This window comes from Saccopteryx bilineata, chromosome 1, assembly GCF_036850765.1.
Source record: "Saccopteryx bilineata isolate mSacBil1 chromosome 1, mSacBil1_pri_phased_curated, whole genome shotgun sequence".
Classification (NCBI taxonomy): domain Eukaryota; kingdom Metazoa; phylum Chordata; class Mammalia; order Chiroptera; family Emballonuridae; genus Saccopteryx; species Saccopteryx bilineata.
In genome coordinates, this window is record NC_089490.1 from 149,845,890 (window position 1) to 149,860,681 (window position 14,792).

Genomic DNA, 14,792 nt, shown 5'->3' on the forward strand with positions numbered 1-14,792 from the left:
TTGGGGTTTCAAACTGGTGACCTCAGCCATTCCAGGTATACGCTTTATCCACTGCGAAACCACTGGTCAGGTGAATTTCACTTCTTCATCTTCCATATACACATCAGAAAAGAAGCATATCACCCAAAAACTGTTGGGGGAGGGAGTCCTGAAACTTGGGTGTATGCCAGCCAACCTGCCCCAGTGCCCAGTCATGCTTCACCCAACCTCTTTCTTAGGGCTCTAAGTTTAGTTTTTTCTTTTCTTTTCCATTTTTATATTTTAAAAATATTTTTGTTGATTTAGAGAATGAGGAAGGGAGAGGGAGAGAGAGAGAGAGACATCAGTTTGATGTCCCACTCAATCATGCACTCATTGGTTCATTCCTGTGTGTGCCTTGACTGGGGATTGAACCTGCAACCTTGGTGTATGGGGATGACACTCTAACCAACTAAACTACCCAGCCAGGGCTTACATTTTTATCTTTTTTTTTTTTAGAAGCTCTTTTTAAAAATTATTTATTTATTTATTCATTTTACAAAGGAGAGGGAGAGACAGAGAGAGAGATAGAGAGAGAGAGAGAGAAGGGGGGAGGAGCTGGAAGCATCAACTCCCATATGTGCCTTGACCAGGCAAGCCCAGGGTTTTGAACCGGCGACCTCAGCATTTCCAGGTTGGCGCTTTATCCACTGCGCCACCACAGGTCAGGCTACATTTTTATCTTAATGAAGAATAAACATGAGTCACAGGCACCAAAGACGACTGACTCCTGTTTCATAACTGGTCACTGTTTTCATCTATGTCTGTCAGTTCTGATGCATCTCCAACAGTTACAAGGTTTCTCTGGGAAAGGTTCTGACCCCTAATATGTGATGGAGCTCTCCACCAGCCACCTTGTGAGCTCATACCTTTGGAATAGGGATTCGCTGCCAAGAGGGTCAGAGGCATGGGGGTCAGAAGTTGAGGGGAGGGGACACAGGGTATGGAGCACAGTGGGCTCTACTGCGGAATGGGAGCTTTCTGGGAGAGGCGTGCACTCCCCATCCCCATGGTGACAGAAGCTGCCCATGGGACCTGTGTCCAGGAGGCAGCAGAGAGCCAACTCAGGTAGGGGAGACTGAGGTTGTGTGCTGGGTCTCCTTCTTCCGCCGCAGTATGAAGTCTCCCTGGGTAGATGGACTCATGGCATAGAAGACGTTGGCATTGTCGGGAATCAGGAGCTCTGGCCAGGCATGGACATAATAATAAAAGGCCTGTACAACTTCATACTTTCCCCACAAGGGAACTAGGTAACTTTCTGCCATTCACCCTGGGGCCTGAACAACCTTCAGCAAGTGCTAAGCCAACCTAATTCTCCTCTCATTAGGAACCTGAACAATTTCCCACTTGAAGCCTGCATAACCTCATCTCTCCTCTGTACCACAAACCTGGGAAACTTCCTGCCATTTCCCTTGGAGTCTAGACATCTTATATTATAAGCTTGGGCAAACTCAGGCCACTCACTCCTAACAACTTCCTTTCTACCCCACCTTCCCCTCACAGCCAATTAATTCCCAGCCAAGCTCATAGACTTGGATAAATTCTGACTTCCCACTTCCAGCCTGCACAAACTGTATGTAGCCCTTGACCCCTGTACCTCATATATTCCTTTCTAATGTTCAGCCTACTTCATGACTGATGTGTCCTTTAATATAGCAACCTTTTCCTTCTCCCTTGCAAAACTGGAAAACCTCCTACACAACTTCATGCTCCCCTACCCTAAATTTCAATACCTTGTGGTCTTCCCCTCTGCCAAGTTCAGATAAATTCAGAGTTCCCATGCTGAACTTGGGAAAACTCATTTTCCCTCAAATTGAAGCCCAGACCCCCTTCAGCCTTGCACCCCACCAGACTGAGCCTGAACAACCTCATAGTCCTATACATTTAAGCCCAAACAACCTCCTACAGTCCTTCTTGTCTAACCCTGGACAATCTCATTTTCCCATAAATCCTAGGAAGACACCCTTGCCTCACACTGAGCCAGGATAACCACATGACCCATATAATTGAGAAACAAATATTTTACTGTCTCTCATCCTACCCCCCACTCTGCTTCATCTTAACCCTATTTTGTGCCTGTACCACCTCATGACCCAGGTAGGGCCATACTTGACCCTGGTCAGTCTGCTGCCCTCCCAGCTGCCCCTCAGCCAAGGCTCCAAGCTGTCCCTACTCACCCCTGTCCCCAGGAAGGACTTGGAAGAGCTGGTAGTCACGGGCCCAGGGCTCAGCCACATTGTGCTTTTGCAAGGCTCTCTGCACCACACTGGGGGCCTTGTCCTGACTGGTGAGCTTGGAAAAGAAGGTGGCAAGTGAGGTAGGATAGCTGAGCCTCAAGGGCAGGGCTGCCCCCAGCAGGTCCCTGGCCCAGTTCCTTACCAGGATGCTCCGATACAGGTTCCCGTGGTTGTTGTCGATACTGACTCGGATGACCCGAACCTCTGAGCCCTGCTGCCCCACAAGGGGGATTGGAGGGTAGCTCAGGGTCGAGGCCAGGGGCAGCTGTAGGCAGTGGGGATGGGGGTTGAGCAGTGGGAGAGCACTAGGTCCCTTCCTCATTAATGTATTTAACACACCCAGAGCCAGGGGACACACAATTAGGGCGCGCGTGCGCACGCACACACACACACACAAACCCACATCTGTGCAGTCTCATCACATACAGACCTTCATTCTCTGTTGCACAAATTTACACAATTGATAAACACACAAACCCATGTTCACACACAAGAAATTGTGTTCACAGAACAATGAGTAGATACAGATGCTCATAGTTGTTATACATATACAAATCCACATCCATGAACAGCCCTGCACATGGACCTGTAAATATTGCGGATGTTCATATTTTTCCTTTAGAAATGCAAATTCCTGGTGACACATATATTCTTACAAAAGTGTGTGATTGCACCCTGAGTGCCCTATGTGGGTCCAGATCTGAGACAAGCCAGATGGAGGGACAGTTCTTCAATCAGGGCCATGAAAATGTACCTGGTCCCTTGGACAGATACCCCATGTGCTGAGCCAAGCATGAGTACAATCTCCTGTGTACATGCCCAGCCTCAAAATCCACCCCCTACACAGAGCCCTGGGTGCCCACAGTTCCACATGCCCACAAGGCAGTCCTGGTACCTTGGTGCTGGGGCTCTGGGACCCTGGAGAGGCCGGAGGACTTCTAGGAGGAGGATCCCTCATTCTAGGACTGGATGGGGGAGACCCTAGAGATAGACTGGAAGACACACAGAGCCTGAAGTGGTATGGCCATCCTGATCTCTGACCTTGCCATCTCCAATTCCTTTACAAGCAGGACGCTCACCTGGAAGTGGCAGATGAGAGGTCCCCAGGACTCCCGCCGGGGGATGAGCCTCTTTCTCGGGACAGCTTCCTGAGGAAGGAAACGAGGGATGAGGCTAACGCCAGACTCAGCCCCAGGAACAGCCCCCATTTCTGCCCATAACACCCACATACACCCCCCTAAGACTCACGCACTGAGACGCTTTGTGAGACTGATTCGTCGCCGCACGTGTGGAGAGCTGGGACAGGAAGCAGCTTGTGGCTCAATGACACGGGAAACACGATAGCTGAGGGATCAAGGTGCCAATGGGGAGGGGGGAATTGGGAGACGAGAGTTAGAATCAATTGGGAGTTGTGTTTTGGACATTGTAGAACAGCCTAGTTTGGGGTACCAAATATTTGGGTCAGGGTAGTAAACGGGGTCATAATACAACAGGGTCTTATTAAGGATGAGAAGAGTAGGCTTGTTGGCAGGTCACACAGGGATTCACAGGGTGGGACTGAGGAGTCAAATTGGGTCATCAATGGAATTCAAGGTCAGGTAATCATTGGGATCAACAGAATAAAAGGAAATAATTGAGTAGTTGAGTTGGACGGTCAAATATACGTCAAAGTTGGAGTCAGTTATTGATACTTTGGGGTCAATGATTGGGCTCCAAGAGTCAGATGGGGGGGTCATGAACGGGGTCACGGGCCAGATAGAGTCAGAGGTTAAAGAGAACAGATGAAATGGTTGAGCCGAATGGTCAGCTATACGTCAAAAGTTGAAGTAAAAAAGTCAGATGGAATCAAATTTGAGATCAGAGGTCATTTGGGGCCCTCAACAGGGCTGGAGATAATGCTAGGTCACAGGTGGCAGGTGAGAGCTCAGGAAGCGTGTGTAGGGTATCTTAGGAGCATTTGGAGAGGTGTATAGCGTTAAGCAAATCCAGTGTGTAATCCTGGTTCAGTGGAGGTGGGGCAGGGCCAGGCCACACAGAAGTCACCTCTGCTCCTCACTGAGCTGGCGCTGGGCACGCAGGGCAGCCAGGATGGGCGGGCAGGGCCTCAGGCAGTAGCTCCGACATCGCTTCTGCAGCTGCTGGATTCGGGCTAGGATCTCCCACTCCTGAGGGCATGGCTTCTAAGACCTTACTCCTGCCCTGACCCCACCCTGGTTCCCCCCACATCCACACCAGTGCCCACTTACCTTTCTCCTCTTCTCAAAGTTGATGAGATCTCCCTGGGGGCAAACTTTATCTGAACTGGAGTCTCCAGGGTCAAGGTCAAGGGTTGGGATGTCAGGAGCCCCACTGCACTAAGGGGACTGGGTTCAGGAGTGCAGGCAGGGTCAAGGGTAGGATGTCTGGAGGCCCACTGGGCTAAGGGCAAGTGGTGCTGGGGTCAAAGGTCAGGAGTCACACCTCTAACATGTCCGGAAGGGCTGTGTCCAGCATTACCAGGTCCGTGAGAAAGGTGCCAAGGTAGGGAACCGGGCCTGGGGACAGTTTCTGTAGCCCCCAGAGCTCCAGTCATTCTCAGCCATCAGCAACCCCATCATACCCCATCCCCTTCCATGAGGGTCCCACTTGTCCCCTACCCCAAACTACCATCACTCACTGAAGGCAGTCTTCCTGGGAGAGTATCCTCCTCTTGGGGTCCCTCAGTGGCCTCCTCCTGAAGACAGGGGAAGGACTGAGCAGTCCTGGGGTCTCTTGGACCTCTCCTTCAGGGAAGATGCCTCAATACACACCCATATCTTGCTTTTAGCAATCACAAACCAGTTGTAAAGGCCAAACTCAAAGGAAAGTGTGTGTGTGTGGGGGTAAGCAGATAAGTGGCAGGGGGCAGGTCCCACTGGGGGTAACGGGAGATGGGGCTCGTGGGTGCCACAGTCCCCAGGGATGGTTTCGACTCAGGTGACAATCCTTGTCCCAGGCCTGGTAGAGTAGGCCTTCAGGCAATTTCCAGGGAATGCCCTGACCTTGCCTTCATGCCACTGCTCTGCCTGGTAATTAATCCTATCATTGCTCTGCCTGGTAATTAATCCTATCATTGCCGGGCAGTTACCATTACCCTGTGTGTCTCCCCTGTCTGGGCCTGAGTCACCCCAGGGCAGAAACTATATCCTTGTGGTTCAAGGCCAAACCTGGTACACAGTTGGTGCTTAATGTAGAGCTCCTTGTTCCTTGAGATCACCCTTACGTGAGATATTTATTCACTCATAGAGACTTATTGAGTGCCTACTCTGGGCCAGGCACTGTTCTGAGTCCTGGGGAAGCAGCAGCAAACAAAAGACAAAAACCCTGGCCTCATGGAGCAGACATTAGGGAGGGAGGGAGGGACACAACCAAACTTAGCACGTAACTAAGGACACTCAGAAACAGTAAAGGTGGGGGTAGAGATGCTGGTGGGCACAGGGAGGTTATCTCTAGCAAGACATCTGGGTGGAGACCTGTAGGAGGTGCACATGAAGAATGTTTCATCTAGCCCAGTGGTTCTCAACCTGTGGGTCACGACCCTGGCGGGGGTCAAGCAACCAAAACACAGGGGTCGCCTAAAGCCATCGGAAATACCCCCGCCGGGGTTGCAACCCACATGTTGAGAACCGGTGATCTAGCCTAACCTGTGGTGGCGCAGTGGATAGAGCATTGATCTGGAACGCTGAGGTCGCTGGTTTGTAATCTTGTGCTTGCCCAGTCAAGGCACATACGAGAAGCAATTTATGCCTCCCACTGACCCCCTTCTCTCTCTCTCTCTCCCCTTTCCTCTCTGAAATCAATAAATAAAATCTTCAGCTTTGTGCAGTGGCAATAGCATAGCTGATGAAATTTATCCGAGGCACAATTATTGCTAATTGAAAAATCTTAAAAAAAAAAAAGGAGTGTTCCATCTATTTTGGACTTACTTTAAGAACCAGCACCTAACTGCATTTAGAACTTCAATCTTGCCTGCAATAAGTTTGATCTGTGGGCACGTGTTTTTTAGTTTTGCTTATTAAAGTCAAGTCCCTCACACACTATTTCTTTTTTCACTTTATGGTTCTAGCAACCTTTTCCTTGTAACTTCTGGTATTTGTTGAATGAACAAATAAGGCAGTTCCAAGCGTGAGCTATTGTGAGGGCAGCAGAAGCAGGAAAAACAGGGTGCTGCCCGCATACAAGGGCAAGGTCATTCCTGAGGTGCAGGGAAAGGACGCTGAATGCTGGGACAAGGACAGTCCATGCCCTGCCCTGCTCTACCCCAGTCCCCTCCTGGGGCCTCTGTACCTGGGAAAGAATCTCTCTGCTGCTGAGATGGTTGTTCTCATCGGAGAAAATCTGTGAAAGTTTTCTGAAAGTGGATAATGGTTCCCTGTGGGAGATAAGAAAGGGCTCAGGGGTTGATGGCTGGGAGGGTAGGGAGGTTTCACCCCAGCTCCTCTCCTCATTCTTGCTCACCTGCTCACAGCACCCCAGCTGCTCTTGAGCCGATATATGGGGTTAGACTGCAGGGCGGACAGGATGGCCCGCAGAGAGGAGAAGTTCCGCAGTTCTCTGCAGCGCTGGGGGAGGGGCAGCGTCGGGGCGCTAGTCAGACCCCCAAGCCTGATGCCCAGGTATAATCAGCCTTCTATGATCTTGCGACCCCAGGTCAGACCCCTACGCTGGCCCCACATCTGTTAAGCTACCAAAATTCAGTCTCTTCCTCTAGGGGACCCTCCCTCTTCCCATCTGTAACCCCAGTTCCTCCCACAGCCCCTCTATTCCCTACTTCTGACCTTGGCTTCTCCCTGGGCACAGGATGCGCCCACAGCATCTCTCCTGAACCCAGAACCCTCATCTCTGAATCCAAGTCTCAAGCTGGGTTCAACCTTTCCCCTCCCTCCTCTTGCTCTGCCCCAACTCTCTCTTCAGGGTCCTCATTCTTTCTCTTTCTCTCTATCCTGAGGTTCCAGCCCCGCCCAACCCAGTCTTTTTCAAGACCCCTGCCCCCTTACTAGGCTTTGGTCCCTCCTTCAATCCTGTCCCATCGCCCCCCACCCCATCCTCTTATCCAAAGCCCCACCCAGCGTCCTCGGCTGTCCCTGGCCCCCAGCCTGACACAGCCTTCTCCTAGGCTTTTCCTTTGGCACCGTCCAGCCCCAACGCTCGCCACATTCCCATATCCCAGTCCTCGGCCTTAAGCCCACTACCTGCTCTCTCGGTACCTCGGCCCTGCCTCCATGCCCCGCCCCCCATCCCCTCTCCGCCACAGGCACCTGGGCAATGCGGATCCACTTTTCCAGCCGCTGCGCCCTCTGGGGGGCGGTCAGGCCCGGCTCCCCCAGCACTGAGCCCAGCACGCAGCCGGTCACCATGTTGAACTGGGTCACAGTGGCGCGCACTGTGGGGGCGATGCCTGCTGCTCCGGGCCGGTCCCGTTGCGACCATACGGAACCGAGGCACTCGCAGGGCCGCACTCGCGAGAAGAGCTCCTGAGAGCAGAGAGGGAGAATGGGGTGGGGATTGGCTAGGCTTTGTGCTTCGTGGGACCTGTACCCCCCATCCCACCCTACTGCACCCCTCCTGCATTCTCACCACGTCCATCAGAGTCAACTGCTCAGCCACTTCGTCCACACTAAAGTCCAGGAGCTCAGGCACTTCTTGCACCAGTCCTTCCTCTTCCAAGCAGCCTTCAGGGGAGTCTGGGCTGGAGGTCCAGGCAGTTTCAGGAGATCCTGAGGGAACATTAGAGGGAGTTAAAAATTCTCAGGTGTGAATCCAGGACTAGCTGGGTGATCTAGGGCAAGTCCCTTAACGTTTCTGAGCCTCAGTTTCCATATCTGGGAAATGGAGACCTCCCTGAATGTTTGTAAGGATTTCAGAGCCACAGTAACATTCCTTGAGCACCTAGCATGGATTAACTCAGTAATTTATCACACTTACTAGTGACCTTCTACAGGTGGAGAAACTGAGGCAGGAACGATTCGCCCTAAGTCACTTCAGTAAATGATAGGGCAGGGATTCGAAGCCAGGTGGTCAAAGACTAACAGAAAAAATAAGGCTTTATGATTTGAAGACTTTTTAAGATAAGATTTTCTGCCCTTTTCTTTTGGTGAGAAGTGGTATAACTGTGGGTTATAAGGGAAGCTTATTGTCAGAAAATGCCATGCCAAGTTCAAATTCAAACTTGTCCATTGCGCTTGCTGTGTGAACTAAAACAAGCCTTAAAACTTCTCTGTACAGCCTTGTTTTCTTCATCTGCATTTCTACTTTTCTTTTAGATTTTATTTATTCATTTTAGAGAGGAGAGAGGGAGAGAGAGAGAGAGAGAGAGAGAGAGAGAGAGAAGTAGGGAGAAGCAGGAAACATCAACTCTCGTATGTGCCTTGAGCAGGCAAGACTGAGGTTTCAAATCGGCAACCTCAGCGTTCCAGGTCGACGCTTTATTCACTGCACCACCACAGGCCAGGCTGCATTTTGATTTTTAAAATCAAAGGAGATATAGCATACCAGGCTGCTATAAAGTACTCAGATATGAATGATTCTACCTGTAGTGGGTTTCAATGGTGGTGTCCCCTAGGGGACACTTTAGAACTTGGAAATTTGCTGCAAGGGGGGGTGCCTTCGCGCACTATGAAGAATTGTGTCACCGGCCTACAAATGTCCCTCTAAAACATCTGTGTTCTTCTTTCTTTTTTGTTTTTTAATTTATTTATTTTCTTTTTTATTTATGTCCTTGAAAAACCTGTTTATAGTAATCTGTACCTAGCACCTAACTATCTTGCTCATAAACATTAATTATCTTGGCTCCAGGAATGCAAGGACTATGAAAGTGCAAACTTTGTTTTGTTTGGAAATTGCAAGTGTTGTTCAGCATTTTGGGAAACAATGTCACCAACATCTATGCTACTGTGTCTGTGTCACCAGTGCACTCCCCTGCATTAGTAGGTATTTGTGCCTGTCACATTCACCATGATGCTATGACAGACAAAACTTCAGTGAGGCATGCCCAAGCACTAACACAGCAACAAGCAGAGTTTATTGTATAAATTGCCTTCATTTTATTTTTCCTTTTCATTACAGTTACAGCATCATCTTACTATTTTTTTAAAAATTATTTTTATTTATTCATTTTTTAGAGAACAGAGAGAGAGAGAGAGAGAGAAGGGGAGGAGGAGCAGGAAGCATCAACTCCCATATGTGCCTTGACCAGGCAAGCCCAGGGTTTTGAACCGGCGACCTCAGCGTTCCAGGTTAATGCTTTATCCACTGCGCCACCACAGGTCAGGCCATCTTACTATTTTTTTAATGTGACAGAGACAGAGAAAGGAACAGATAGGGACAGATAAATAGGAAGGGAGAGAGATGAGAAGCATCAATTCTTCATTGCAGTACCTTAGTTGTTCAATGATTACTTTCTCATATGTACGTTGACCAGGAAGCTACAGCAGAGCTAATGACCCCAAGCCCACAACCTTGGGCTTCAAGACAGTGACCTTTGGGCTCAAATCAGCGACCATGGGATCATGTCTGTGATCTCATGCGCAAGCCAGTGACCCTGTGCTCAAGCTGGTGAGCCCATGCTCAAGCCAGCGACCTCAAGGTTTCAAACCTGGGTCCTCTGCATTCCAGTCCGATGTTCTATCTACTATGCTACTGCCTGGTCAGGCTTATCTTGTTTCCTTAAAATTATTCATGAATGTTTGGTTTATTGTTCATCTGTCATTTCAAATTAGGACAGCTGGCATTCCAAATATTAGTTTAAAAAGGTGGTATTGGGAACAAAACCCTGCACCTATATCTAATCAAATCTTCAGATCTTATAGCACATATAGGGGATAGAGGAACATACCTCATGTCACCACGAGAAAGCAAACAGGCAAATACAGAAGAATGTGAGAGTGCTCAGGACAAATGACCCATTTTTTTTCTAATAGCATAAAACAAAAGGCAAAGGGGGACTACCATAGAGTAAAAGAGAACCAAGAAACACAACTGAATGCCTTAACTAAATCTTTGGATTTCAAAGAAACAACTGTAAAAAAGATAATTTAGGAACAATAAGGGGATTGATTTGACTATAGGCTGGCTATTTTTAAAAATATTTTATTTATTGATTTTAGAGAGAGGAGAGAGAGAGAAGGGGAGAAGGGGGAAGCATCAATTAATCATTGTTGCTTCTCATATGTGTCTTGACAGGACAAGCCCAGGGTTTAGAAGCAGCAGCTTCAGCATCTCAGCTCAATGCTTTATCCACTGCACTGCCACAGGCCAGGCCCTAGACTGGCTATTTTTTTATATTAAGCAATTATTGCTGATTTTGTTGGAAGTGATTTTATATTTTTAAATTCCTTGTCAATTAGAGGTATAAACTAAAGTATTGATGTGTGAAGTGATATATGTCTTGAATTTGCCTTCAAATCATCTTGGAAATATTTTTTTGTCAAATTGATAACTCTTGAAGATGACTGATGAGTGTCTAAATGAATGTTCCTTATACTATTCTTTACTTCTTTCTGTATATAAGATTTTGTACATAAAATTTATATATGAAATTTCCAATATTAAAATGTTACCCCAAAATAAAGATGTTAAGGTTCCCAAAGCCTAGCACACAGTAATAAATGTTCATTTTTTTTCTGTGACCTCAAGAACTTATAGCCAAGGGCAGCACTTTAATAGTTTCTGCAGTGGTGTAAATTTTTTCTACCTGTGCTGTCTAATAGAGCTACTGAGCTCTAGAAATGTGACTTGTGCAACTGAGAAACTAAATTTTTATTTTTAACATAATTTAAGTTCAATTTCAATACCACCTGGGGCTAGTGGCTACTGTATTGGATAGTGCAGTTCTAATGACTTAGAATCAGCTGATGAAATCTTGAAGGCAGAGGAAGAAAGACACTTAGTAACCAGGAGGAAAGATGGGGGCTACAATATACTAACTATACAAATAGCAGACACTGTGAGCAGAAGTGGCTGCTACTTTGTAAAGTGGAGAGAAATGCGGCCACTTTAACCTGAGGATTAAAGGATGGGGATTAGGGATATAGATGCTTTTGTGATAGGGATCAGATGGAACACAGATGGGGGAGAGATGATCCCTTACAAGCAGGAGGTAATTATTCAGTCAACACATCTGCATTGTTCTTGCCCCTGGAGATAGAGGTGAGGACAAAAACAATGAGTGCTCCTCACGTGTGGTGATGCAGTGAATAAAGCATTGACCTGCAATGCTAAAGTTGCCAGTTCGAAATCCGGGGCTTACTTGATCAAGGCATATTCATAAGAAGTACAAGTTGATGCTCTCTGCTCCTCCTCCCCCCCTTTTCTAAAACCAATAAATAAAATCCTTTAAAAAATTGAGTGCTATGCAGACAAATAAGGAAGGCTAAGAGGACACAGAGTAGGAGAATATATTTATTGGGAGGGGATCAGAGAAGGCATGTCTGAGGAAGTGACAACTGGACAAAGATCTGAATAAAGTTTGTAGGTATTTTTCCCTTTCCCAAAGCTCTCTACAATAAAGGTTGGTAGATTTTTCTATAAAAGATCATATAGTTTGTTGACCCGTACTATACAAGAAAATGTCAATATGGCTTCTTGTATGTATTCCCTTATAAATGGTTGATTCTAGTAAGAATCATTGATAACAACAATAACAAAAATATTACTACTTTCCCAGGGCACTGAGAATTCCTGTCTACTGTTATGTGCCCAGAGGGCCAGTGGCTAAATATCTGCTGAAAGAATGAAGAGACAATGAAGAAAGTACTACTATCACTCTGGTTTCACAGATAAAGGAAACTGAGGCTCATAGAGGGAAAGTGACTTATCCAAGGTTACAAAGTCAGGAAATGGAAGAACTGGGATTTAAATTCAGGTCCTTGTGGTTGTTAAGGTAAGTAGTAATGGAATGATTTGTGGTTAGAAATGCAGGTCATCCTATCTGACCAGGTGGTGGCACAGTAGATAGATTGTCAATCTCAGACACTGAGGACCCAGTCTCGAAACTGAGGTTACTTGCTTGAGTGTGGGATCGCAGACATGTGGTTGCTGGCTTGAGCAAGGGGTCACTGGCTCAGCTGGAGCCCCTCAGTCAAGGCACATATGAGAAAGCAATAAATGAACAACTAAAGTGCCACAACTATAACTATGAGTTGATGCTTCTCATCTCTCTCCCTTCCTGACTGCCTGTCTATCTGTTTCTCTCTGTCGCTAAAGAGGAAAGAAAGAAAAAGGAAACGCAGGGCATCCTGATCCAATGATGGAGTATCTTTGTGTTTAGGATAGAGGTTGGAAGCAAGTGCTAGTTAAATGCCAATATATTAGATAAAAGCTTATTATTCCCATTTTACAGGTGGGGAAACTGAGGCTCAGGTAGAATGAAGAACCTTGTCCAAGATCATACCTCCCTGAAGGGAGAAGGAAAGACCGACCTGCTCAGGGTACTTACTATCAGTGCCCCAAACCCCTCACCTGCTGAAGCCTGGGGCTGCTCCTCTTCTTCCTGCTCTTGCTCAGCCTCCTCCAGAAAATCTACCAGCAGCTTCTCTGCTTCCAGGGCCTCAGCCCCCAGTGGGGCAGCCCAGCCCAGAAAGGTACGGACACTGTCCAGGTTCGAGTGGTCAGGGGGGTCCCAGAAGTCCTGGGGGTGGTCCCGCAGCCAGGAGCCCAACACAGACACCACAGCTCTGCCCAGAGGAGCAGGGCCTCAGAGACCAGCTGGGAGCTCTGCAGGCCCTAAACCTCAGGTCTGACCTTTGACCTCTACAATCTCCTACTGCTATTCCCTGGGAAACCAACCTCAGGTTCTTGTTGAAGCTCAGATCTTGTCCCTCTGTCTTCTTGATATCTACCCTGGAAATATAACCCCACAATCAGGTGAAGAAGAATAGTGGGAGGGGGGGGGCTTAGGAGAAGGGTTCTGAGGTTGGGGGATTTCATGATTCTAAACCAGAGGGAGGACCCAGGTTAGGTTCTGGGGTGGGAACATGAAGGTTTTCCCACTGGTACTGACCAGGGCGGCAGGGGTGGCGGTGGTGGTGGCAGGAGAAGGCCCAGAACGCGTGTAGTGGGCACAAAGGCCTGGTGGGTGGCCAGGAAGGCAGGCACAAAGCCGGGGTCTTGCTCACGGTCTACAGACACCAACTCCCCCACCAACCGTTCCAGATGTGCTGCCCTTAACACACGCACCTTGCTGGTGCGGTAGTAGAGGAAGGCATCGGCATTGGGGCTGGGGGCCTGCGAGGCAGGGGTGGGCGGCAATGACACAGAGGAGTGGTCCCAGGAATACTCCTTTTCCAATCACTCCAATCGCTAGCAGTGTTTTTGCATCTGACCTTGCCCATTCCTCTGAATATGGATCCCTGTACTTAGTATTCTGCACCATGCACAAATGACCTAGACACCTCAGTTCTCCTAAGTCCCGCCCTGTGCCCCCACTCACTTGTCCCCCACCCCTCCCCCACTCCCCGCTTCCTGGCTGCTCTGGCTCTCCAGCTATGCTTCACTGGCCGTCCAGGTCCTTTGCGCTCCGCCCCAACCACACTCACTAGTCAGCTTCTAAAGACCACCCCTCCCTCTCCAGCTCCGCCCCACTAACCTGGCTTACAGAGCCCCTGCCCTCAGGTCCGGCTCGCGAGCCGGCCCTAACCTGGCCCCACCTCACTCATCTCCGCCACTCACCTGAACCACCTCACCTATCGCCTCTAAGCCCGCCCTTCCCTACTGCCTTCCACTCCACCCCTGCCTTCTAACCCGCAGGTCCCTTCACCCCGCCCCGCCCTGGACTTCTCCGGCCCCGCCCCGCCCTCCAGTCCCCTTGTCACCTGGGTGTCCCCGGGCCCTTTCCTCGGGTTCAGGCGCTGACTGCGCTGCCGCCTCAGGGAGACACTGTACACGGCGCGGTCCTCGGTCTCCTCGCCCCAGTCCTGCAGCGGCGCCTGGACGCGGGGGTGGGGCGGTACTCAGGGCGCCGCGGGGGTCGGGTCCCGCGGCCTCGGCTCCCCTCTCTCGAGGGTCCTCAGGCCGGGCCTTCCCGAGTTAGTGAGACTCAGGCTAGGGAAGTCCCCTCGGAGATGCGCGTACCCTCCTCCCTGGTCCTGGGAGGATGGGGTGGCATTGGGGGACGCCCCAGGGCACAGTCTCAAAGAGTCTGTCTGTGGTCCACCACTCCCCTCCATCCCTAAGAGGAACCGGCCACTTCACTGAATCAAGACGAGAGGCCCGAAGTAGGGAATTCCGGGCGAGCCCGAAGGGCCCGGTTTGCCGGAAGATAGGGGACGGGTTGCGGGCACCCAAAGTTTCTGAACCTGGGGGGTTTTCGACTAGATGAGGGTCCCAGGACCCTCGGTCCCCTTACCAAGGCAAGCTCTTTCCCTGCGGTCCGCAGCATGGCCCGCACCCGTCGCGCTCCGCGGCGCGGCTGAGCGAGGCGGAAGGGCCGCTGGCTGCGGGCAGTGTGGGGGCACTTGGGGCCCACGGGGCGGGGCGGGCGGGCAGAGCGGGGGCGGGGCTGGGAGGGGCGGCGGGGACCCA

At 49.7% G+C, this 14,792-nt stretch overlaps 1 protein-coding gene and 1 pseudogene across 1 annotated transcript; one reads left to right on the forward strand and one right to left on the reverse strand.

Annotated features, from left to right (window-relative positions):
- Positions 1-975: 975 nt before the first annotated feature.
- On the reverse strand, positions 976-14,703 carry RGL3 (ral guanine nucleotide dissociation stimulator like 3). Its single transcript, XM_066253354.1, has 19 exons — positions 14,617-14,703; positions 14,084-14,197; positions 13,273-13,496; positions 13,059-13,112; positions 12,732-12,946; positions 7,851-7,990; positions 7,532-7,747; positions 6,732-6,835; positions 6,561-6,645; positions 4,912-4,968; positions 4,716-4,802; positions 4,502-4,534; positions 4,299-4,420; positions 3,504-3,599; positions 3,335-3,403; positions 3,151-3,247; positions 2,398-2,520; positions 2,196-2,310; positions 976-1,201 (listed from the first exon to the last, which is right to left on the reverse strand). The coding sequence occupies exons 1-19, from the start codon at positions 14,647-14,649 to the stop codon at positions 1,083-1,085; spliced, it is 2,103 nt and encodes a 700-aa protein (XP_066109451.1). The 5' UTR covers positions 14,650-14,703; the 3' UTR covers positions 976-1,082.
- On the forward strand, positions 6,088-6,207 carry LOC136321546 (U4 spliceosomal RNA; annotated as a pseudogene).
- Positions 14,704-14,792: the final 89 nt, after the last annotated feature.